At 32.9% G+C, this 26,750-nt stretch overlaps 2 protein-coding genes across 5 annotated transcripts; one reads left to right on the top strand and one right to left on the bottom strand.

Moving 5' to 3' along the window:
* Positions 1-1,865: 1,865 nt before the first annotated feature.
* Positions 1,866-12,787, bottom strand: LOC128216647 (mannose-1-phosphate guanyltransferase beta-like). Its single transcript, XM_052923269.1, has 10 exons — positions 12,671-12,787; positions 10,949-11,088; positions 10,214-10,294; positions 9,803-9,851; positions 9,276-9,418; positions 8,839-8,997; positions 8,503-8,581; positions 7,673-7,800; positions 6,454-6,636; positions 1,866-5,957 (listed from the first exon to the last, which is right to left on the bottom strand). The coding sequence occupies exons 2-10, from the start codon at positions 11,075-11,077 to the stop codon at positions 5,826-5,828; spliced, it is 1,083 nt and encodes a 360-aa protein (XP_052779229.1). The 5' UTR covers positions 11,078-11,088; positions 12,671-12,787; the 3' UTR covers positions 1,866-5,825.
* A 54-nt stretch (positions 12,788-12,841) lies between these two features.
* LOC128216645 (cysteine-rich with EGF-like domain protein 2-A) lies at positions 12,842-25,264 on the top strand. 4 transcript variants are annotated; one of them, XM_052923267.1, is made up of 10 exons: positions 12,842-13,271; positions 14,511-14,593; positions 16,651-16,708; positions 17,472-17,586; positions 18,002-18,090; positions 18,267-18,440; positions 18,774-19,002; positions 19,470-19,613; positions 19,935-19,951; positions 23,829-25,264. In XM_052923267.1, the coding sequence occupies exons 1-9, from the start codon at positions 13,140-13,142 to the stop codon at positions 19,937-19,939; spliced, it is 1,029 nt and encodes a 342-aa protein (XP_052779227.1). In that variant the 5' UTR covers positions 12,842-13,139; the 3' UTR covers positions 19,940-19,951; positions 23,829-25,264. The 4 variants fall into 4 exon arrangements, with proteins under 4 accessions (XP_052779227.1, XP_052779223.1, XP_052779224.1 ...); XM_052923263.1 differs by lacking the exon at positions 19,935-19,951 and having other exon boundaries at positions 21,629-25,264; XM_052923264.1 differs by lacking the exon at positions 19,935-19,951.
* The last annotated feature ends 1,486 nt before the right edge of the window (positions 25,265-26,750 follow it).

Raw genomic sequence — 26,750 nt, forward strand, 5'->3', positions numbered from 1 at the left:
GCAGTGATTTCGTATTTTTCCATTAAACAAGTTTACTGGGTATGTCTACCTAGTAGAATTCATTCCTTATGCGTGATTGGTTAGTCGTTGTTATCACGTGATATTACCGAGTTAGGTGTATAGCTTAACTATGTCACCCGATTAGAGTTAGCCGTCGTAGCTCATTGGATACGACACTGGACTACAATTTTGGCGACACGGATTCGAACCCGGACACATTTTTTTTTTTTACATTTTGGTACTTTTTTTAAAATTATGATATCAAAGCGTAACACATTCTATAAAATAATTGTCCTGAGATTCGTTACAGAAAAAAATAAAATTTGGTGCCAATCTGGTGTACAGTCCCTTTAAAGCCATGGTCGTGGTTAAAATAATAAGTAAAAATATAATAAAAAATATATAAGAACCAGAATGATTTTCCTTTGTTTTTTACGAAATAAATCTTCACATAATTTAAATAGTGTACTCAGTTGAGTAAGAACATACGAATGTTGGGGCCATGTAGTCGTGTGTGTCAAATTTAGCTGTTGACCATAGTATTGTGCGTCTGTTCTGATTTGGATGTTGACATTGAAAACAAAATAGCATTTGTTTTTTGTTGCTGAGCATTTCCTAGTAGTTTTCATTGCATGTCATTGTAAAATACTGTACCTGGTATGCCTTTGTTGACATTTGGAATTGCATCATCATTTTATGTTTAGCTCTTGGTCCAATATTTCGTTCATGTGCATACACTTGGTTATTTACACAAAATCTGATAATTTGAGTTTGTTCATTAATTTTATGTCTTGTTAAGTTATGCTTGTTTGATAACAACTGATTTTTTTAACATTCTAATGAAATTTTGCACACTTAATCTAACTTAAGAGATGTTCGAACAATTACCCTTTTTTGGCCTTAAACAGCTGTATGGTGTTTTAAGCAAGCTTTAAAACTGTTTTCTGATGATTTTTATGCAATTATTGTAGTGTAAATCCTATTTAACCATATTTGGAAAGAAAACATGGAAACGCATGCCTAAAATATATATGCATTAAATAAATTATAAAATAATACACTTTAAATACAGAATAATGATAAACAGTGAACTTGGAAATGAATTTGGCATGTAATTGCGTCTTGCATGGACTTAGCACCTTTTTATCTTAGATGTTTCTGTATCTATCATCATAAACAAAAAAGTTACTGAAATCATTTTATTTTTTTTCATTTTCTTCTGGCAACATGAATATTCATTGATATAATCAAATGCATCAATTTGTCCTCAATGCATCATTCAGTCATATAGTCGTTATGAAAACAAGGCATCGATATCGTTATTATTTAACTTACCAAAGACAGTTGTTGAGTTTTCTATCAGTAGTATAAATGTTTTTGCTTTATTAAACAAGAATATTAGATCTACCGTATTTTATTTTATTTCATTCAAGAAGATGGAATACAATACCGGTTCAAAATTTCAGACAAAGCTGTTTTTATTTGATTACTGTATATGACACGAAATTATAAGTATCAAATTCAATTAAAAAAGTAGAATCACTGAAACTCATCCTTATACCTCATAACCTGGTAAGCAATGACTTTTACCATTTCATCCGAAATAGTTGACGTACGAAACGTATCACACTTGTTTTTTCGTGTGTTTGTATTTGTTTTACAATAATATGCAATCTCTTATACTAAAAAATACTTTATTATGTACAAAAGTATTCGTCGATGCCTTTGGGTAGGTTTGAGAGGGTGTATTTCAAATTTGGGGTTTTGGGTATGACAAAAACTTGTCATGGTGCAACACCTAAAAGACATATTTCAGACGAAAATCTATATTTCATTTGGAGGAGGATTTAATACCATAAATCATACAAGTTTCATGATTTTATTTCTTTGATACAGATATATCCCAAATTGTAAAATAATAAATACTTTAATATAACATGGAACACAACAAGCATTATTCAGGTAAGTCCATACTGTAAGTTAAATACAAATATAAGTTAGAATCACACTTTTACATGACAATTAGTATGAGATAAACAAGAGGATTTCTGTATAACTAACATGGTATAACAATGTGGTTCACTGCAGCTGTATGAAAATTGCATAAAGGACCCTGGGTCTCTCTTATCAGCACACATGTGTATGATCACTTTTTCATAAATAATTCTGAAAAGTTATTATATTTATTTCAAAACTATGAGCTCAAATAGATAGTTTAGGCAACATTTATTTGATTTTAATAGTAAAAACTTTAATTTGATTTGTGACACCCAATTAAGTATTTTCCCAAAATTCTTGATCATAGTAAAAACCATATTTTATCATATGCTTATTGATATGACCCTTATATAATCCCCTTAGATTTTGGCCCCTGATATGGATCAATTCCTCAGTTTAAAATACAAAATAATTAAATTCTAAATAATAAATACAAAAACTTCAATAAATTAAACCAGAATAAATCATACTAAAGCTACAAGGTAATTTCATTAAGCCTGGTTGTCTAAGCATTCCAGCCCTTATGAATTCCTTTAAAGATTCTACACTATAATAATAAATTTATATAACAACTTGGAATTATGCAGTTTCAAAATACTCTTAACAAAGCAGTATACAGATTAACTATGGTTAAGGTGGCACTTCATGTTCATAATGGAACTAAATTTTTTATTTGTTACTTTTGTTTATTTGGTGATTATAACTCATAATTTGCAGTTCCAAATACTTCAACACAGAAAAAATTTCAAGGCATTATGGTTAAATGGTTGATGTAAATAATGTTCATGAATTATATTTTTTTCCTGTCAATTGTGAACATGGAGTGCCACCTTCATTAAAAAACAAACATATTTGAACCATACATAAATGTGAGGAGATGTGAACAAAGTTTTGCCATGATTAATTCAAAACAGCTTACCATTCAAGTGTCTATTGGTGTAATTACTATTTAGCTTCTCACCCTATTATTTAAAACAATCTTCAAGTCCCATATAAGATTGTAAAGCTATATAAAGAATTGAAATATGGGTTTGGAAAACATTGTGAAAATTCTCCCTTCAAAGAGTTTTGAAACTTTTAAAGGAAGTTATATTAAAAAAAAAACACATAATAAAGTTTTTGCTTTGTTTTGTTTAATCAATTTAGATTAGTTTATTGACTTATGTACAATCAATACCTTAATTTGTTACACTTTATATTTCAAGGAGATTTTAAGCTTAAGATTAGGTTTGAGAAAGATTGAGAAATTGGGTTAAGAGTTAACCCTAAGCTGTAATGCGAATTCCCAGAAAATGAATTAATAAGACATATCGGTCAACAAAAATTAAAAAAATGAGATTTTTAAATAACGTGTAAAATTACAAAATCTAGATAAATGTAATATGTAGAATATTAAATCCATATTGCATATCCAAATTTCATGGCCTAAACTGTTAAAATATCACACACACTTTTTTACATATACAAATAGCTGCCAATGTTAATGAACCACTGATTAGAAATATGAAGTAATATTCTATTCTAGTCCAGCTTATTCTAACAATTGTCAGTCATGATATCTCATAGGAATAATTTCCCAAAATAGGCCATCTGCAATCAAATGGTTATTTGCAGTGGCCTAAGCTATTCATTGGCAATGTCCAGACTCAAATATTTTATGACTGCTTAATTCAGCAAATATTTTTAATCACATGCCTGTCAGACCATTGCAAACTTACAAATAAAATAGGATAGCCTTACACAATCTGATAAATGGTATTTTAAAATATATACAAAACAATGTATCTCCCTAAAACATGGTTCTTCCACACAAAATGTTTACCTAGAAACATGGGTCTTCACGAAATGTCCAAACTAAAAAATATTTTATCAACAACAAAACACATCTAAAACAAATAAATATGAAATAAATTAACACTTCATTAACAATAATTCAATCTTTCTCTCCACAGTACAAAGTATTTATTCAGAAATAATATATTTTTGGTTTATTCGAATTTTCAAGCATGTGCAAGGCTGTACAAACAATGCTTTTAACATATGCATTATAAATAATTTTAATTCATGAAAATGTTCCAACAGCTGCTAAATGTTTTGATATAATTTCTTGAAGTATTTATAAACAGTTTAAATTTTACTTTTTTAATGTTAAACAATTTTTGGATCTAATTCTAAATTTGTTTGTTGATCATGGCTAACATGTGCAATATTCTTGATAAACACCAAACAATTTAAAATTACGTCTAATAGTTTTGAACACTTAGATATTGAGCATCAATAGATAGCACAAACTATCCAAGACTAGTTGAAAAGAACCATTAAAGTATATTTAAAATACAGATAATAATATTTAACATAATCATCAATAAAACTCTTAACATTAATTCATCTTCATTTATACACATTGGCCCCATCTAATCAAGGATCGTATATACAATCAATTTGTTAAATCAATATTTCAGTGTAATTAGAATACCTATATCCAAAGTAATTGCTGCATTTGTCAGATTAAACAATATTTCTTTGATTTTCCAACAAAACATTTAATTTAACTTATATCATATTATACCAAAATTCATGATCTCATGATAATTTGTTGTACACACTTTGATAAGATGACCCCATCAACTTTTTAACCCTAATTTATACATGCATCTATGAACAAACAAAACTAAATTGGTAAGTAGCAAAAAACAACAACTTCAAGCAATAACAAGAGTGCTGTTTTCAGTCATAAAAGGGGCGTAACTCAACAAAATAAAAGCCAGAGTTATGTGCCTTGCTAAACATGTCCGTATTGTATCTGCCAACATTTGGTTCAATTTAATATCGTGAACAGGTTTTTATGGTCATGCTTAAAAATGATGATTACAACTACAATGCTATGCAAAATGACCTCAACCGTTTCCCAAAAACAGCCAAGTTAAAAATCATGAAAAAAAAATGTGTGAAGGTAGGTCTTTAATATTTTCATTTAAAAAGTATTCCCACAACATGATAACTTCATTTAATAATAAGCAGTATGCCCAAACATATTTTCAATTGAACACATTTAAATTCAGAACTTTCAATTCAATGTCTATGCAATTAAAAATGGAAAAAAAAGAAACCATGGAAAGATTTCATCCCAAATGAACACTATTCATACATTTTATTTCGGAACAGGGTTTGACTTCAGAAAAGCCAGTAGAAATATACAACTTGCCATTTTCAAAATGCCATTTGCTTACTGCTCGTTGCAAATATACAAATAGGTATATAATATAATCCCCAAATAAGCAATCTAACGTGCAAATCTTAACCTTTTTTATTTGAATCAGTCGATACACCAAAAGGCCATGGAAAAATAGTTTTAGATCCTCATTCAAACTTTAGCTTAATTTGGGCAGACGAGAATTTTATTTTAAAAGAAATATTATGTGGACTTTTTAGGCACTACTTTCCCTATGTTTGACGTTAATCAAACAGGCCATCACAAAAGATAATTCCCTAGTCTATTTGGAAAAAAAGAAGATTTCAGCCGAAAAAAAATCATATAAAAGTAGCATGTATATAACAAGGTGAGAATTTTTATATTTTTTTGTTACATGGATTTGATCATAATTTTTTTTATTTTTTTTCTCAACATCAATGTGAAACAACCATTATTTTGTAATTTGAATTTGTCAAATTAGTGTCCCTTTCTTTAAAAGATGAATAGTAATTGTACTGACAGTTAGAGGAAACTAAATATAAAAAAACTCTCTTGCCCAAGTGACAAATAATTGGCATTTCGAAAATGACATTCTGTAAGGTATAAATGCGCTGTCAACAGTGTTCACATGTTTTCACATGATGATTTGTGGATCTTTTACAGAGTCAGCTATAGACTTGTGAGGCAAAATTCTTCCACCATTTACATAGAGTTCATCTTTCACTGTTACATCTTCCCCCAGTACCGATACATTCTCCATTCGAACCTGGATGAAGAAATTAATCATTTACAATAAAACTAATAAATATTTTTTCTGTTCAACAAAAAATAAATCAGTAAAGATAAATTAAGAAATCATGTTGATATTGATATTCAGATAGTTATATTCTTGTAATAAAATTTGTATCACACCAATAAGTTATAACATACAACTATGGCCTTAGTGAAAAGTGAGTGTGCTAACCACTGTGCTAGCCAGATAACCAAATCAATGTTAACTTAAATCTGTGGACATTAAGAACTTATAAAGAAGTTACACAGTCAGTGGCTCAGGGTGTATGGGATATAAATCCTCAGTGGCTTCACACGGCAAGAAAGTGAAGCAGATGCATCTCTTTGGTGGTAAGAAAACAGTTTTGGTTGTGTTTTTTCTAGAAAATTGAAGTGTTCACCATTTCGTTAGGTAACAACAATTACTTTGGGTATATAGAAATAATAAATTGATCATGTGATCATTATACATTGTAAAACAAAACCCTTACCCATCTTCCTACGACACATTTCCAGCCAATGATACAAGAGTCGAGCCAGGAATGTGACTTAATGAGAGCACCATTTAATACCGTACATCTCTTAATGCATACTCCATCCTCTATAACAACATTAGGTCCTATTGTCACATTGGGACCTATTCTGCAATTCTTCCCGATCTTAGCAGTAGGGTCCTGGAACAAATAAACAATCAGTATTGAAAACTTCAAGTTAAAGTAAGTTGTTCTTTTTTAATATGTACAGGAGAACAACAAAAAACATAAAAAATCCTATGATTTCAAACAAGGGGCTAAACTTGATAATCAATAAAGCCAATGTTATTCGCCTTTTGTGTAATGACTATGACAACATTTTTTTTTTTTTTTCATTAGTTTTTATGTTATGAGCAATGTTTAAAGGTTTACACCATGACACTGATGCCATTGCCACTGATGCCATAGCTATGACAATGCCTCAGTGTTGTTGTTTTTTTAAAAACAGACAAGCCAATAGCAACTAATAAAAGAAGACACCAATCAAGTTTGTTTACACAAATTAAGACAAAACACTGTGAGTGCATGCTCATGCCTGTATGTTGCTTTTTTTTAAGCCATCCAGGGGCATAACTCATCAATCATTACAGACAGAATTTTCTTTGAATAACAAAACAAATAAAGAGAGCAAACGCTAATTCTTGTCTGTTTTTGTTTTTTTCAGACAAACAAAGGGTATTCAATAATTATAAAAGAGCTATAATGTGCCTTGCTCTACAAGTGTTTATTATCTCTAGCCACATGTATACAAAGTTAATTTTTTTCAAATTGTGAAAGTGTTTTGAGTTATGGCTTAGAATACATTTATTGCATGACAATGATGCAGCTTTCGACTACACCAGGGCTATCACAATCACCTGACTGTTTTCAGAAAAACAGAAAAGCTATGTTCTTTTTGTGTCAAATGTGGTTCATTTATTTTATCGCAGTTTGATAACCTTTTATTTGAGTAAAAGCTTTATAACCACTGAAGACAGTTACATTCAGCAAGAAAAATGTTAATGATAATAACTCAGTCAACTGTATAAAATGTTTGAACATTTAAGCGATTTGATTTGATTGGTTGATATTGATTTTTGGATACATATTGACCAATCAATAAACATATTGACTAACTTTATCCAAACTAAAGAAAGTTTTATACAACTGGTTGCGTATGTTAATCATTAAAACTTACGACTAGTGCATTTCCATTGACACCATCCCCTTTGTAAAGCAGGTTGGAATTTTTCTTCTTTAGTGATGTTAAATACATACACATCCCTGTGAGGAAATCTTTCGGCTGTCCTACATCCATCCAGAAACCTGTGGAGAATAATGCCTATTTTGTTATTTTATGCTTTCCGGTACTTTATAGAATTTTATTGATAGCATACTTACGGTAAGCTATTTATAGCCAATTCACCATATTTTGAACGATTTTTTTAAGCATAAAATATTTTTTAATCTAGCGTACAGCAAGCACAGAACCTCATCATCTACATTAATTATACAAAATTTATGTCTTTAAACTTCATTACTTTAAGACCCATTTATTTTGTTTTAGATAATTAAGGGGCAATCCTCAAGAAATATTTAGGCTAGAGTGTACTAAACAACTGTACCAGTATCATACAAGTGTGTCCTTTTCTAACATGTGTACCCATTTGCATGTATGTTTTATAGATTATAATTTTTTGGAAAGCCTCATCTAGCATACAGCATGCTTCAGTAGGCAATGACAAAACCTCAACATCTAGTAAATTTATATACAAATTTCTTTCAGACTGATTGTGATGAAAGCTTATAGAATCACTCATGAATCCAGTTCCTCAGTAGAAACCAGTACTGGTGTCCATATTGAGAGGCCATAAGAAAGGATTCACACATTAGGATTAAACCACCAACCTGTTGGGTGAGAGGCCCACGCATTTACCACCAGACCACTCCAACACTTCTACTTTTGCGAAACAAACTTGAAGCTATAATGACTACGACAATATCCTATTTGCTTCATTTATGATTTACCTTGCAATTCCATTGTATACAATTGCCCGTCTTTGGCCATGTCAGGAAAAACCTCTTTTTCTATTGATGTTGGTTTTAACTAAAAAAAAACAATATGAAATTGAGGTTCATATATTTAATACTTTATTCAGTGTTATTTTAATGAAGAAACAAAACATTTATTTAAGCTGACATCAATTGTATTGAAATATTGGAATACTGAAATACTACATTCAAATGAATTCGAAAGAACAAAATAACAAAAAAAGTCAATGTTTAATCAAATAATTTTTGGTCTGATAAATATTCGGATATTATCAATTTTTACTTGAGCTAAACACTATGAAAGATAAATACCTCAATTCTGTCAAGCATAGCAGGTGAGAACATGTACATTCCAGCGTTAATTTTGTTGGACACATATTCCTGAGGTTTCTCTACGAACTGGTTAATTCTTCCTGTCTCAGCATCGTACACTACAACACCATACTTTGACGGCTCTTCTACTTTTGTTACCTACATTGTCAATGTAAAATACATTATAGTGCTTCGAAATATATGTGTAGTGCTTCTGGGTATGTGCATTTGCAACTAGAGCTGATATTTGTTAATTTTGAGAAATAGCCAGATCTCTGTACTAGTATAAGGGTTTCTGATTGAGTAGGACGGATTTATTGCTAAAGCAGGGTAAAGGGGCTTAGACCCTTCATGAACTTGTTTCCAAAGTCAAATGCATCAAAAACAACTTAGGAAGTACCTTGAAAAGCATATAAATGACACCGTAAGTTTCTTACCATTATAGTGCCCTGTTTCCCATGATGTTTATGGAACTTGATCATATCTTTGAAGGGAAAATCACAGATGATGTCGCTGTTTAGCACGAAGAATGGGTCAAGGTCGTTGGTAAGGTGCTGTCTGGCAAGGGCAAGAGGACCGGCTAGAAAAATGGAGGGTATTATTAGGATCTTCGGTAGGATAACGTCTCACTAGAGCTAGTGAACCAGTTAAAAAATATATGGTTACATGATTATTTGTTTATCGACATCTTAACTGTTTACCGGGTATTACCTAAATTGCTAGGGAAATACTCATATTTATTTTCAGCAATATAGATACTATTCTTAAAATCGATTCACATTTCATTTAAATTGCAAGTATGAAGAAAATAGAAATACTTTACTTTTGATCACAGAAAATCATCATTTGCCATTCATGATAACTTAACTTTATTAGTCCAACCAGTGAAATAGATTTCAATCTGATAACAAATTTCCTCTTTTATTTTTTAAATTTAAGAATTTGGAAATAAATCTGTTTTTACCAGTTCCGAGAGGTTCTGTTTCCAGTGAGATTGTGATAGTAACACCAAGCTGAAATGTACAAAAAAATTAACAGTTTTAGAGTTAAATAACACAAACATGTATCAGATAAAAATCAAAATTTGCACATTTTGAAAATACAAGTACATGTCATACACCTGTTTTTCCACACCGGGGGGGGGGGGGGGGGGGGGGGGGAAGGAGCATAAGGGATTCTCTAACAAACAGTATTTTTACGGGACTCGTGAGACTGATAACCAGAATTAGACTTGATCGGATTTGTTATGCCTGAAACACCTCAGTCCCTCAGGATTTTGACCCAAAAAATCTCTAAAACCCACAAAATATTGAATTTGAACAATTACAGAAAAACCTTGTTGTTTATTTTAAATTTAGTAGCAACATTTGAGTACCTTTTCTTCCACAGACTTCATTTCTTTTTCCATCTGTTCCGCTCTGTAACTCACAGCAAGAATAACATGGTTGACACCAGCCTGAAAACAAATAATAACATGGTAGAGCCATTGTCAATTATGCATGAAAACACAAATCAACATATAAACACAAATCAACATATTATTTTTTATGGAATAAAAAAATTGCTTACTCTGTTTTATCTAAAGGAAAAAAACTGTATGAGTATACATTGACAACTAACTTACAGTTTGCAATTGCTTTCATCTAACTAGTAAACAAATGTTTTATGCAAAATGTAACTGAATGGTCTAAAGACCTCTTATAAACAATACCTTGATTACCAGGACTTCAAAACAAGAAGTAAAACAAGATGTATGGAATTATATTACTCCAAAAAAGTAGGGTAAATCTTGGAAGTACAAAAGTCTTTAAGACTTCAGATAAAACTTCAAAAAGGAAAACTTGGAAGTTCCATTATCGAAACCTGGTGTTGGTGTTGGTGTTGGTGTTAAAATTGTTAATTGTACAAAAATGGAGAAATTCTTAGACTTAAACTTCCAGATTCGGGTGAAAAACTTCCAAAACTGATGGCAAGAAAGTTCAAGCTTCACTTCAAATTTAAATTCTTAATGGAGGCCCTGCCCTCTTAAATGTTTAGCTTTATAAAATTAAGAAAATGATAATGATGCAAAGAAGAAGTGGTTACCAGCATGTTACCCTGAAACACTCACCTCAACTAGGGCTTCAAGCTGATGCAGCAGCATAGGTTTATTGGCAAACTCAACAAGTGGCTTGGGGCAACTAAGAGTCAGTGGTCGCAGCCTTGTGCCATATCCACCGACCAAGATCAGGGCCTTCATGATTGATTTGTCTGGAATTAATGAATATTAAAACAATTACCTTGAAATTTACTAAAATATTAACATGTGGGGGGCAGCAGCGAAGATGTGTCACTGCAAAAAATGCAGAGAATCAACATTTGTCTATGGAAATCTGTCTTGTTGTGGTCAAAATCCCAATACATAAATCCTTTTGTATAAATGTAGATGCATATATGGCCTGTAGGTATTGGAGGAAAATCTTTTAATGTGTTTTAGGCACCTTGAGTTAGGGGTCTAAATCTGGTGCCATACCCAGGGACGGATTAACCAAGAGGCATATACAATACACTTTGGATGGATATTGTTGGGAAAGACATATTGTGATATCAATTTTGGTTGTCCAAATTCCATAAAAATGTCCAGGACAATGGGAAATTCCACATAAATGTCAAAGACATACAATGATCATTTTTATCCTTATAAATTGTTGTCATTTTCATCCCTATTATCTATTGCCAAACAAAAAGGGTGATGGCTAAGAGAGATTTATGATCAAATTGAACATACTTGTTATAAATAACATCATGATGTATTGATACTGTTTTCAACATAACGGCCGTGTGTAACTTTCTCTATCTGGTCAATGAAGATGACAAATGTGCTTTCATTTGTTTTACTTGATAAAACAAGAGATTTTAAGATCAGGGAGAAGTGGGGGGGGGGGGAATTGCAGTCAGGGGAGTTGATGGGGGGCCTAGTCCACCTAAATGGCCGTCAACGAGTCTTTTGACGATTTTTTTAATGTGGCAGATTCGTGACGTCCACCATCCCAGCAAAAAGTAGCAAGCGGTCCTTGCGCAGAGAATCCTCGCGGCCACAATTTTGAAATTATCTCCGTTATTAATTCAAATTTCTACGAAAATATTATTGCCTACTATTAAACACATATTAAGTTATGTCAGTATGCCCAAAAAACATGTTAAGTTATCATAAAACACTTACAAGTGTCGATTGTTTATCAAGTATCCCGATATCGGTAAATCTGGGACAAGTCTGACTGGTTGTGTACATGTATAACGGTATTTGTGACCCATAATATATTAATCTGAAAATAACAACTCTAATGACAAATTTAATCCAGTTCAGATCACTGTCGGATAAAAATTGAACAACTTTGTCATTATTTTTCAACATCAATGCATATTATTTCAGTATATCATTTCGCCCGTTGTTAAATGGTAGAGAGTTGTAGCGTTACAGGGATACATAAGAAATGTCAAAATAATAAAAAAAGTATCACTGATCGCTCATTATTGTAGCTAGTGGGGGGCCCTTTCAATATAACTGACTGAGGAATGATTGAACATCAAATAAAGTTAAAGCATACACCCTGGTGTACGACACCATATGCAAAGAAACAATAGGGACGGTAAATTAGTATTTGACCGGAATAGGGTGTTGCCGTTTGTATTGCATCACCATAACAAAAAAATAATCCTCTGTGTCACTCAGTTTGTGTATTTCAATTTAAGGAGATTCGGAGACAAAAAAAGCAAATGACGGCTAAAAAATCTTGAAAACAATAAGTTTTTTCAAGGATAGTAGCATTTAATAATATAAAAATACCTTTACCTTGGAAGAAAATGTAAAACTACAAATGTAAACAAATATTTGCCACGACGCGTGTCAAAACAATTCTTTCGCAACGAGTTGAACGATAAAAACAAAAACATTCCAAACTAACCGGCGTTTACTTCCGCTTCCCGTTAAATTATCTCCCTTGAATATATCCAGGACCGATAATCAGGCGTGGCGCGATTTGATTGGTTGCCAGAAGTTGACAACATGGTCTCTGAATGAAAGAGAAATGTCAGTAGTGTTCATTTGCTTTTTTCTACAAAACTAGCCACAGTCAGTTGAAGTCATTAATGAAACAATATCAAGGAATCATTTATATATTCATTCGGCATAATTTCCCATAACTTAAATTTGCTCTGTGCAGTTGTGCAGCTTTGAAGAACGGAGTGGTGCAAAAATCAGAAAGTCAGAACTCCTCAGAAATAAGACTGTTGTGACAATCTGACTTCAAGAATATAGAACTATGAATCTGCAGAAGATCGTTATATCTGCATTACTCCACCTAAATCTGATAATTGTTCTCTGCGCAGTGTTTGGGGGAGGAGTGAAAGAGAAATGTGATACATGCAAGGATATTGTTGAAAATTTCAAAGAGGTAATACCATACTGTAGATCTGTAGTTCTAAATGCCTTTTAAAATTCAAGTGTCTTGTGGTCTGTCATATTACATTTCATTTTGTGATGTTTGGTTTTGCTATCCGATTATTCAGTTGAGGTATCGGCAACACCATTGACCTATAAACCATACCAGTATATAGGTCCGTGTCAGCAAACTAAATGTAGTGCTGTCACAGCCTGTGTATGATGACAGACTGTTGTCACTTATTTTGAATACAGCTAATTTAATTATTATGATAGCAACCAGCATGATATAAGTCATTTGTTACCAGGCTATGCTCAGAGCTGTTTTAATAATTATGCCTGACTTACAGAAAGAAAGTAGAGATAATGTTATAGCCTTTGATTGGATTTAACCGTCTCCATGGCCTAGTGGTTAAGGCATCCGCCTACGTAGCGGGAGGTCATGGGTTTGATCCCTGGCCGTGTCATACCAAAAGACATTAAAAGTTGGTACAAGTAGCTCCCTTGCCTGGTGCCCGGCATTTCAAGTGTAGTTCTTGGGAAAGTGTGGAACTCAGTATATACTGGTTCAACCCAGGAAAGTTGTACCCCGTGTAACGGTGCTTTACACCGAGCATGTAAAAGAACCAAGGGGTCTCTTCGAAAAAGAGCTATGCTATCGCACCTGGACTTCCTTGTATCCCACAACTGTCTCCTCCCCGTGCTGTCGCTTCAGCAAAAAAAAAAGGAGACACTTTCACGGTTCAGGATTATCCTTGACCGCAAGGTCTAAAGATATACATACATACTTTGGATTCCTTGTCATTGTTATAATTGTTTGAAAACTTGTAACACTGGCAATTTCTGGAAACACTTTTAAGATATTCATATGAAACTTGATACACATTGTGACATGGCCCATAACTCTAGTTTTAATAGTTATCAAGTTATAACCCTTTTTTCGACTGAAAATAAGACAAGCATTATCATTCAGTCTTAGGGGGGCTCTTGTTTACATATGTTTCTGAAAACATGTGCATGGTAATGCTTCTAAGTTACTTGTTCTTCTCTGGTTGTGTTTCTTCTTATAATTGCTCGTGATAATTGATTATTTTGATTAAAAAGTAAATATATTTTTAAATTAAAACATGTTCAAGATAGGTAATTAAAATATACAATTGAAAATCTTGTTAATAAATAATGATTTATATGTAGTACATTTACTTGAAATTGCTTTTAAAAGTAATCACATGTTCATTGTTCTTATTTTTAGGGCCTTGAAAAGACTAGGAAGTCAAATTTTGGTGGAGGAAATACTCATTGGGAGGAAAAGTCATTGGGTACATGGGCACATAGGTAAAGTAGTCATTTTTAACACTTTGGCACATAGGTAAAGTGGGCACACAGGTAAAGTGGTCATTTATAGCACTTGGGCACATAGGTAAAGTGGGCACTTGGGTGCGCAGGTAAAATGGTCATTGGGCTCTTGGGCGCACAGGTAAAGTAGTCATTTATAGCACTTGGGCGCATAGGTAAAGTGGGCACTTTGGTGCACAGGTAAAGTGGTCATTGAGCTCTTGTGTGCACAGGTAAAGTGGTCATTTATAGCACTTGGGCACATAGGTAAAGTGGGCACTTTGGTGTACAGGTAAAATGGTCATTGGGCTCTTAGGCACAAAGGTTAAGGTAATTGAAAGCTCTTGGGCACACAAGTGAAATGGTCATTTGCATATAATATTGATCATCTCCGTAACAGATGTAAATATAAATCTGTATGAAGTGATCTGTCATTATTTACTTACATGTAAGATGTAACTGTCTTATTTTTGTCAAAAAAATGAATTCAATAAAACAAAGGAATATTTAGAGAATAATTTGTGCTACATAAACTGATTGGTAGAACAGTGTTCTCTACTTGAGACAATTGCCATGATGCCAGACCTCCCTGATATAAATATTCATAACTGTTAAACCAATTGAGAGATTTACTAGTCACATGATAACCCTTGACAAATAAATTATGCATGTTGACTTCAATATAATTTTTGGTTAATAGAACGTAATAGTGTGTGTGATAGTAATCTGATTAAGCTTCACTTTAATTGTTTATTCACATTATTATTATACCCCCACAAACGAAGTTTGAGGGGGTATATAGGAGTGAGCTTGTCGGTTGGTCGGTCTGTCGGTTGGTCTGTCGGTCGGTCGGTCTGTCTGTCGGTCGGTCTGTCGGTTTTTATGGTTTCCGGACGATAACTCATGAAAGGCTAGACAGATTTGAAAAAATTTTGGTACACAGGTGTAACATCCGAAGATACAGATCAAGTTCAATATTGGGGCTGGTGGGGCCAAGGTCAAGGTCACTGTTACTAAAAATAGAAAAAACGGTTTCCGGCGGATAACTCATGAAAGGCTTGACATATTTGAAAAAAATTTGGTACACAGGTGTAACATCAGAAGATACAGGTCAAGTTCGATATTGGGGCTGGTGGGGCCAAGGTCAAGGTCACTGTTACTAAAAATAGAAAAACAGTTTCTGGACGATAACTCATGAATGGCTTGACAGATTTGAAAAAAAATTGGTACACAGGTGTAACATCAGAAGATACAGGTCAAGTTTGATATTGGGGCTGGTGGGGCCAAGGTCAAGGTCACTGTTACTAAAAATAGAAAAACGGTTTCCGGACGATAACTCATGAAAGGCTTGACAGATTTGAAATTTTTTTGGTACACAGGTGTAACATCAGAAGATACAGGTCAAGTTTGATATTGGGGCTGGTGGGGCCAAGGTCAAGGTCACTGTTACTAAAAAAAGAAAAACGGTTTCTGGACGATAACTCGTGAAAGGCTAAACGAATTTGAACAATTTTTGGTACACAGGTGTAACATCAGAAGATACAGATCAAGTTTGATATTGGGGCTGGTGGGGTCAAGGTCACTGTTACTAAAAATAGAAAAATGGTTTCCGGACGATAACTCATGAAAGGCTTGACAGATTTGAACATTATTTGGTACACAGGTGTAACATCAGAAGATACAGGTCAAGTTCGATATTGGGGCTGGTGGGGCCAAGGTCAAGGTCACTGTTACTAAAAATAGAAAAATGGTTTCTGCTTCATAACTTTAATTGAGCATGAGATATTGTGATGAAACTTGCTGTATAGGCAGCCTCTGTGAAGACAATGTTTGTGATTGAAAATGGGGCCAGTGGAGTAAAGGCTTTTGTGCACTGTTACGAAAATAGAAAAACGGTTTCCGGACAAACAATACATGCATGATAAAAGAAGATGCAGTGTGCAGTAACCTTGGAGCTACGGCCTCTTTTCAAAGGAATGGTTTGCCATTCCTGTGTCCAGGCGGCATTTGGGGGTATTCGTCACTCCTGTGACAGCTCTAGTTTTTTGTATTTTTAGTGAAACCAGACTGATTGAAATATGGGAAAACTACCTATGCAAAGGGGATGCAAAAGAAGTAAGTCTATTTTATCAGTGACCCTTTCTCTTCATAATAAGTGGAATAAGTCTGTGTTTTTAATGATTTCCATTGATATATATATATAGCTTTTACTTTAACTTTAAGGAGCAATAGCATTCAATGTTAAATTATATGAGCTTTAGACCTTCTCCTCAGTCCTTACGCTTATTTCAAAGATCAATTACATATTTAAGAATATGCTGTAATAAGACTTAGACTTTTAAATCTGCACTCTCACAGATTGACCGTTTTGACAACTTTTTTTTATTTTTTGTGTTGGAATGAACAAATCATTGTGTAAGTATTTTGACACCAGTGATATAAGAATTGTGGCAAAAAATCAGATTGTAGTTGAAAATGTTTCTGTTAGAAAACTGAAGTTTGTGGTATAAAACATCGTTTTCTAACGTAAATATGAAAAACTGCAATCTGATCCTTTGTCAGCAGTCTTATATCACTGATTTTCAGATATTTATTCAAAGATTAGTTCATTCTAAGACAAATAATAAAAAAAGTTGTTAAAACGGTCCAAATGTGATGGTGCAACTTTAATCATAAATGAAATAATAATGCTGAAACCAATGTGACCATTGTCTGTATCATGATTTATTTTAATTCATGCAGTATGTCAAATAACACATCAACTTAACATTCCTTTTATTGTGAAGTTAAATTCTACCATAAAGTTATTGACAACCCTTCTTTATTCTTTAGGGGAATAATATATTTTGAAAGTCACATGAAGTTCCATATTTTGCAGTGTCATTTTATGTTGGAGAAACATGAAGAAGATATTGAAAATTTCTGGTTCAAAGTGCACGCGAAGAATGAACAAGTTGACATGCACCAGTGGTTCTGTGTGGATAGAATAAAAGGTACGTTATTTGAATCTACATAGACGTTGTCGAATTTAACATGGATGCAAAGAATAAACAGAAATTTAAAAGCTGGAAATCAAGGGTGAAAACTAACATGTTTGCCTGTTCACATAGTTTATCTGTTATTGTAGTACACTCAGCTAAGTGTGACAAGTCAAAACAATGTGGATTGTTTACATTTACGAGTATCACTGTTTACTAGTTAAGACATTTTATTTATGTGTTATCATGCCACAGGCAATGTATAATTAACTCATAAATTATTAAGAAAATCATTAAACTAAAATCAACCCTTGATGTTCAATCTTTAAATAGAACCTGGGCCTATCAACACAGGGAGTCATCAAGAGGCAGAAATAAAAAAGTGTGTATTCATACAACCATGTAGTTAAACATTTAATTTATGTTTCAGTATGTTGTCCCAGCAACAGTTATGGTCCCAAGTGTTTACCATGTGCCGGAGGAAATGAGAGGCCCTGCAAGGGAAACGGGAAATGCAATGTAAAACATTTATTTATACAGACATTATACTTAACCAATCTACATAGAGATTGTAGTAAACAATGCTTTACTTTCTATATTATTTAAGACTACATTAAGCATCAACCTCTGTAATGAATGTATTGTCTCCCTTTAACAACACATGTCTCATATTAGCCCCCTTGAATACTCTCCAGGGTGAGGGTACCAGAGAGGGTACAGGAAAGTGCGAGTGTGACTCAGGCTATCAAGGTGACCTCTGCGATGAATGTACGGACCATTACTTTGAGGAGAGCAAGAACGACACTCACACATCGTGTACGGCCTGCCATACCTCGTGTAAAACTACTTGCTGGGAGGCAGGACCCAAGGTTTGGCATGTTAAATGATTTTGTGGGGGAATGCAATTTCCTTACATATGGTAGATTCTTTTGTGGTTAAGTGGCATGTTAAGTATCTGATAACTCTAACAATCAGTAAATATTCTGAAAATATTTAGTTGTTTTTGGTTTATTAAGTCCTCCACTGACCCCAGGGGTCATGGGTTTGAGCCCCAACAGAAATACTTTTGGGTGACCCTTTAAATTAAACTTGTTTCAACCCTTGTTTTTTAATACATAAGGAATGTATTGTGTAAAGTAAATTTTATTTTCAAAAGCTTGAGAAAAAATTATTACAGGCCTTATAATGATTGAACATTTCAGGGCTGTGACGAATGCAAAAATGGCTGGAAAATGTCTGAAGAGAACGGGTGTGAAGACGTGAATGAATGTGATGACACCCCTTGTGAGGAAAACCAGTACTGTTCCAACACAGAGGGGTCGTACAACTGTGCCACATGTCATAGGTCATGCACAGGGTGTACAGGGTACGGGGCAAACCGTTGTGTGACCTGTAAAGGCGGATATCAACTGCAGGATGAACACTGTCTTGGTAGGGACACTCATTCAATTATTTAAGGTGCACAATAAAGGTTGGTGCAAAGAAAAAAATGATTTTTAATGCATTTTCATGGTTGACTTATTTGACACTAAATGTTAAAAACAACATAATTCAGGCTTAGATAACAAAAAATAACTTTGAAATGGGCTTTTTTAATTAAAAGCTATGTGGCCAGAAATTCCCCCATTAAAATATCACTAATAATTTTTATCTGTACCTAAATCAATTCATATGCTTCTTTGTTTTGATCATTAAAGTCAAATGAGTTATACATGAAAATGCATTAAAAAAAATCAAGTCAAGTGTAAACCTATTTTGTGCCCCTTATAAAGAATGTAACATGCCCTTCTTACACAAAACAAATTTTGAACAAGCTCAGCATAAAAGTACAGCGCTTGCGGGCTTACAGACAAGTGTTTATTTCAATCTCTGAACTCAGATATATTTGTCGTTTTCAGATATAAATGAATGCACCGAGGACACAACGCTGTGTTCTGGGGAAAAACAGTCGTGTCACAACACTGACGGAAGCTACGAATGTAAATGTGAGGATAATATGATCTACGAAGAAGGCGGCAAAATATGTATACCCAAACCTAAAGGTAAGATGGATTAAATGTAGATCATGGGGTTCTTCTTTTAACCATATAAAGTAGTATCACAAAATATTAAAACTTAGTAAGATAAAGTTAATATATAAAATACAGTTATGTTTATGTCACATATATACAACTGAAATAACTAGGGCAATAAAGAGGGGATGAAAAGTTGGGGATAAACAAGCCAGATATTGATTAGTTTTAAAATTATTATTGCTATTAGTATAAATAAAATTGTAATAAATTGATACATGATGTAATCTGAAACATCTCTGATTTATTCATTGGAATCTTCATGTATATTGACTATCCTACATCTGTAAGAATAATCATCGGCTTAGGTCTGTATTGTTGCTCATAATTTTAATATTATTACCTCTATTTGAGGATAAAAAATCTTCACAGTTTTGTTTATTGTTTGTTCAAGTGTGTGGGTTTTTTTCAAATTAATAATTGTAGTGGTGTTATAAATGAAAGAGAATCTAGATTTCTAGTACAGTTATCCTTTGGTTTTCTCCCTTTTTAGCTCGACTATTCGAAGAATAGGTGGGCTATACTACTCGCCCCAGTTCAATTGACTAAATACTTCACACAGATGTTCAGAGCCATCACATAAGGAGGTTAGATAACTCCATATTATCTTTTATACAAATTATGGCCTCTGATTGACTATGGAACTTAGGTTAAAGTTTTAGGGCAGGTTGGGATATTGTTTAATAACTTCTATACCCTTCATTCAATTGACTTAATACTTCACACAATTGTTCAGGACCATCACCCAATGAGGTTACATAACTCAATATCCTTAATACAAGTTATGGCCCCTGATTGACTTAGGTTAAAGTTTTAGGCAAGTAAAAGTTAAGGGCAAGTTGGGATTTTAATAAAAAAAACTTCTAAACCATTCATTAAATGCACTTAATAAAATTCAAAATTATTTACGACCATCTTACGACAAGAAATATAACTCTGTTTTAAGCCTAAATACAAGTTATGGCCCTTGAATTTTTCTTTGAATTTCCTTTGAAAGGCATATTTGTATATTCTTAACCACATTTTCATAATGGGAAATCAAGTTATTTGAATGACTTGCGTCATTGTTTGGGCGGGCTGGTGGGAGGGCAGCATCAAAGTCATCTTATGTATCAAATAATTTTAGTTAGGTTTGACATAAAGAGACCAAACTTGGTATTATTACATCGTTATTGTATTCTAAGTCAAAGCGGCGTAGTCGAGCGCGCTGTGTTAAGACAGCTCTTGTTAAATATCACAAGTCACTTCCTTGTTTCTTTATTTTCTTTGTGCTTTCCAGTTTTAAAAAAAAGCACATGCCTGGTTTATTTTTTCACACCATCAATTGAATTTTCTTTCATTTTGTTCCTTAATTTTGTCTGTGTTAAGTCTGAAAAAATATTTTGTCAATTCATTTAAAAACAAATTGAACCATGCCATTTTCTTTCTATGTTTAGCAAGGGGGGGGGGGGGGGGTATTGGTCTTTGGATTGTTAAAAATGATGATAAAAAATCCCATAAAATTCAGCCAAAATTTTTAAAAAATGTAAGGGATTGACCAGAATATCATGTAGATTTTATGGTAAAATATGTGCTTAACGTGCAAAGATCCAGTTGTAAAGAGCTATCTAAGAAACTAAACGGGATTTGATTTGCTGTTGATCTTATGGCTCCAGGGACCCTATATTTTGTTTTTAAAATCAACTGCTTGTTTTTGGTTGTTTATTTATTGTTAGTATTGACACTCCAGTTTGCTTTAAATTTGAAGTCAAGAGAGCCACAGGGTTCCTCACCCATTTGGGGGTTCTAAAGCGCTACAAAACACATGGCCAAAATGGTTTAAACCCTTCAGCTGACCGGTCAATCACACCCCTGAACTTAAAGATGGTTGCACTTAGTCTGTTTTTTTTCTATTCTGGGGAGGTCTTTAAATTGGAACCTGACGCTCAACATATAATCAATTTGGTATGGCCCTTTTTAAAAATCTTCTCCTTAATATTTTTCAGACCCATCCAAAGCACCAAAATCTAAAGAAAAGAAGAAAAAAGAACATTCAGAAAAAGATAGACCAGGCCTGCTTATATTACTCGGAATGCTAGTTGTATTTTACGTTTGCGGCTCAATTGTTCAGTGGAATTTTATAATTGTCTTCTTCCTTTCTATTGTGTTTGGAGTGTTTTTGTTCTGGTTTGGATCCCAACATGAATATGTTTAATAGAAATGGAGTGACAGAATTGATAATCCAGTGAAATTTAAGTATCTTACAAATTTTCAGCACAAGTAGTTCTTCTGTTGTTGTTTTTTGAAGTTTTTTGTCAGTGTATACGGGATTGTGCAAAACTTTCACCTTGGCCATAACCCAAAATGTGTTCAAGATATTCACTTGGTACACAATTGTTGCACACATACAGCAAGACCCATAACCGAAAAATGCTTTATTAATAGTTGGATTATGCCCCCTTTTTTACTCAAAAACAACCAACAAGCATATAGGCATGATTTTTGCTCTGAGGCACTTTGTTACCTTAAGGCAGCTTTGTAAGCTAAGTTTTATAAATAAATATATATACATATGGAGACTTTTTATACAACCTATCTGTAGAACAGTAATTTTGTATCACTAATGAAATTTAGCATTTATGTGTAACTTGTGCAATTATTCTACGAGTTCAATTAAATTGACAAGCACCATTTTGTAAGTAATTCACTGTACATACATGTATGTTTTTATTTGTTGACCATAAGACTTGACAAGTTATTTTCATAAAGATATTTTTTGTTATAATGGTTATAACAATTGAAACAAGTATTGTTTAAATGAATTGTATTCAAAGTGACTAGTCAAGTGATTTGTTTTAAGATAATGTTCCATCATGACCACCAACTATAATCCCATCCGAAAATGGTCATACAATACTTTGGTGCATTCAAATATGGCACAACATATGACATTTTGTTGGATAAATAACAAAAAATAAAACTAATTATTTCATATTGCTAGTTGAATTCACTAACCACTTTAGCATATTTCTAAGTGATAGGTGAAATAATTAGTTATCAGTAATATTTTTGTTAGATTTTTAAAACAGCAATTAAAAGAGCATTAATTATAATATGGAACAGTTTGTAAGCAGGCAGTACATGTATAAGTTTCTGCTCAGCCTCAATTGAATAATTTACTAATTGTTTGCATAATATGTTATTGATTTTGATGCTATTAATGCAAACATGTGTCAGAATTGTGTGTTAATTGTGTGCATTTTTACTCGTATATGTTTATAATTCAAACAGCCAAATCGAACTACTAGTAATTGATATTATTTATGTAGAGGAGTGTTTTGATTTGTTTATAAAGTGATGCAAGAGCAAAACTATCAAAATATGATGTGTTTTTATATTGTTTTGATGAAACTATAACTTTGTAAGAGTATACATACAAGTAGGAGTGAAGCAGATATGTTTGCTGTTTAAATGACAATCATATCATTATCTGTGTCATTCTATGTGTGCAATATATGTAAAAAGTAGTTAAAATCCCTTATTTCTTAAACTCCCGGGACCAAACTGGGGAGAATTTCATACATAAGATTTATCTCAATCGTATGTTTCCTTTATTTTTGTCCACGTTCTATATGCTTATAAATTGATAATAGTAGATTGCTCAGAAACAATGATTTGGACTTGGTTACATGTTTTGCTGTCAAATAATTTTTCTTTAGCATCTTGGCCAAAGTTTTTAATGAACATATTCTATGAGAGAATGTGCATCAAAAAAGTGTAGAAAAAGACTTGTTTTTGAATAACATTGGATGTTTTATGGTAAAATGAGTTGAGATTAAAATTGAGATTATTTTTTTTTTGATATTGGGGCCAGGGGCTGTGATTATGAACAATCTCCAGTCTCTATCTATATTTTCAGACAAGCACTTTTATTTAATTACTAAGAATAATCTTGATTAAATTATGTTAACAATTGATCAATAACATATAGTAATAAAATTCAGGAAATTTCACCAAAGTAACAATGAAATAAATATTGCAGTTTTGCCACTAACTGAGTCTGAACTGTTTTTGGTAAAGCCCCAGTTATAGGCTTTTATGAAACCATCTTTTTAAATGATATTGCAGGATAAACACAGTCATTTCTAAAATGGAAAAATGAGGTTTAATTTTTGCTGTTATTTATTGTTTTGTTTTGTTTTCCAGAAAATGGAGAGGATACTGAAAAGGATACAAAGGAAGAATTGTGACGAAACATCAGCCATAGATACAAAAGTGCATTATATTTATATTTCCAAACATTTCAACTTGCACTGTAATTTGGCTGTATGTTAAGCAATTTTACAGATATTTTTTCTGCATTTTTCTCATTAGTTTTCATCTTTGGAAGTTTTATTCTAATTGTGATGTAACCTTAAGCTTAGTTCCTTTATGCTTAAGTGGTGTATATGACAGATGCAGTTAAATACAATTTTCTGTACATTGTATATTATGGAACTATACAAACTTTAGGAATTTTGCATACATTTGTATGTCTGTTATATACCAAACAAAAGAGGAAAGGAAAATTGAATTATGCTCAAACAGTTTATTGTTGTGAACGAATTATTTTGGGGTGCATCAGTATATTTTTCTATGCATAGATTATGGATTATTTAAGGCGTCTGGCACTCTGAATGAAACTATAACCTGAGTAATTCAACTCTTACTGAGAAAATGTCAAGTAGAATAAACTTTATTACTTTTGTAAAGAGTTGATGGGGTTTTTTTCACTTCTCTTATTGCATGTATAGTTTTTGAATGTATGTTCTGTTTTATTGAGACTATGCAATACTTTTGCATAATTCAATCTCTTTTTTTCTTTTTGTCATGTGTTTTACATGATTATGGCGTAACTATTTTAATCTATATCAATTCTTCCATAGTATACTCAAAGAATTATTTCGTATTCAGTGAGATAAGAATGAGATGAATTACTCCAATGGGCAAATATAAAGAAAATCAGCCATACAAATTTATTTTTTTAATTGTTCACATGTTGACACAAAACTGGAATATATAGAGGATAATTGTTTGTTTCAATGTCAGATAGAAAAATATTTCACTAAGTGAACCAAAAACGACTTTTCATGAGTGGCATAGCCATGAGTGAAATAATCTCTTTATTTGGTCTTCACAAGGTGAAATATCTTGCAATCATCCATTGAAATAAAGAGTTTTTGTATGCATAAAAAGGATATTAAATTTTGTTTTTCAAACAAGCGCGCCAAATTGCATGTCAACAATGTCATCTCAGAAATTACTTCATTGAAATTCATTCAGTGCGTTGAGGTTTGATTTGAGAATGGGCTAAAATTTCAAAACATTAAAAAACAAAAATTGATATTGTCTCTGTTTGAAAAAGTGAAATATCAATTTTATTTCACTGATTTATCTCTATAAATCTCCAGAAAGCATATAATAATATTTTAATCATACTTCTTTGTACCCTGAAATATTTTTTTAACGAGTGTGTGAAAGTGAATGATGCTGCACATTTAGATTGTTTTAGGCCACATTTGATTCTGGAATGAGAATTTTGAACGTGAAAGTGTTTGATATTCTTGTGGAATGATGATTATGAAAATAAAAGATAAAACTCACTTTGATTTTAGTTATTGGTCTAATAAATTATGTGTGGATAATAATGAGACTTAAAATACAACCTGCATTTTCAGCTAATGAAATTGCAGCTATGCTGTCATTAAGTACTAGGCTTAATTATTAAGAATTTCAACTTTCATGGGTGTTGAAATGTCTGCTAACTGCCACTCATTGGATATACACTCCCTGCATCAGATTTTGAGTTGACAATGTATCAGCAATTGAGGTAGTATTCTTAGACAGTTAGATGACCTGAAGTAATATTTTAATGATTAAGAAGGTGTATCAAGTTTTACCCATTCCGTTGAAATCTGTTCAAGTTATTTAAAGGGGAGATGGGGTTGGGGAAAGGGATGTATGTCTATTTTATGACACCACCAAAAAACTAATCCATTAGCATCTGACCCAGTGGGAGTTTTATCCTGTTACATCAGATGAGACCTGCATGGTTCAGTTATTATAAGGTGGTTTTGGGAGGGATGTATGTTTATTTTATGACACTTCCGAGAAATTTATCAATTAGATTAAGACCTAGTGAGAGTATTAGTCTTGTAAGGTTGTGGGCCATACTGCACAGACCAGATGTAACTCTTTAACTTTAACATGCACCAGTGTATACACTGTCACACGGGAACTCTGTTTAACGTCCCTTCTGGAAGACTGCTAGTTTTTATAGTGCTGAGGCAAGTGATCTAACCTTTGACCCCTGGATTGGCAGTCAAATATTTAACCACAAGACCACGGATCTGCCACTTTTTTAAAGACAAGTATTGTTTATGCTATGTACTTGAGATTTTACACCTCAGTGGTTAACATCGACTAATTCATCATGCCAGCGCTCTTTCAACACCTCAAAGTTGTAAAAGATAATTGTATTCTTTGACATGTTTTCCAAGCAATAACCACCAAAATCATCAATAATGTAAAAGAAAAAAATCCACATGTTAACTCTGTTAATTGACCTCATTATATATGACAACATCATGTGGCTTTACTACTGGCAATAACTATTATGTGGGACTGTTAACAGTGTGTAAAATGATAAAATCTTCGATTATGGCCACTAGCTTTGAGACCGCTAGAACCATTGCTACCTGGGAGTTCAAATTATCAGCCCATTTTTTATTGGTTAGACTAATTATATCATGGTTGTATAACTAACACGCATCTTAGTTGAAGGACATTAATTTTCTTGATGACAAATTTTCTCTGGAAGTATTTATATTAAAGCTTAATTGGAAAACAGAAGCAAAGTGGGAACGTTGTTCTCGATGAGTTTTTCATATGGAAGTGGAAAGCACAGGTAATAACTAAAAATGAAATCACTCCAAGGACTGGAAGTTGGAATGTTCTTCCTATTTTGGTGCCATGGAATACATGTCACAGAAGCCTGTCAGACCGGAGAATGGCGAAACATGTCAATGGCTGAGATTTTATTTCGGTCAGATGTTGTCTTATATGGAAAGGATATTGACCACGGGAAAT

The sequence above is a fragment of the Mya arenaria genome, chromosome 14, assembly GCF_026914265.1.
Source record: "Mya arenaria isolate MELC-2E11 chromosome 14, ASM2691426v1".
Taxonomy (NCBI): Eukaryota; Metazoa; Mollusca; class Bivalvia; order Myida; family Myidae; genus Mya; species Mya arenaria.

What these genes read in the sequence shown, in the direction of transcription:
- LOC128216647 (XM_052923269.1), bottom strand. Translation starts at nt 11,077, where the DNA reads ATGAAGGCCCTGATCTTGGTCGGTGGATATGGCACAAGGCTGCGACCA. An exon ending in AGCTTGAAGCCCTAGTTGAG is followed by an intron (nt 10,295 to 10,948) that starts GTGAGTGTTTCA and finishes ATTTGTTTTCAG; the next exon opens with GCTGGTGTCAACCATGTTAT. An exon ending in TCAATGGAAATGCACTAGTC is followed by an intron (nt 6,637 to 7,672) that starts GTAAGTTTTAAT and finishes TATTTGTTCCAG; the next exon opens with GACCCTACTGCTAAGATCGG.
- LOC128216645 (XM_052923263.1), top strand. Translation starts at nt 13,140, where the DNA reads ATGAATCTGCAGAAGATCGTTATATCTGCATTACTCCACCTAAATCTG. An exon ending in TTGGGTACATGGGCACATAG is followed by an intron (nt 14,594 to 16,650) that starts GTAAAGTAGTCA and finishes TTGTATTTTTAG; the next exon opens with TGAAACCAGACTGATTGAAA. An exon ending in GCAAAGGGGATGCAAAAGAA is followed by an intron (nt 16,709 to 17,471) that starts GTAAGTCTATTT and finishes CATATTTTGCAG; the next exon opens with TGTCATTTTATGTTGGAGAA.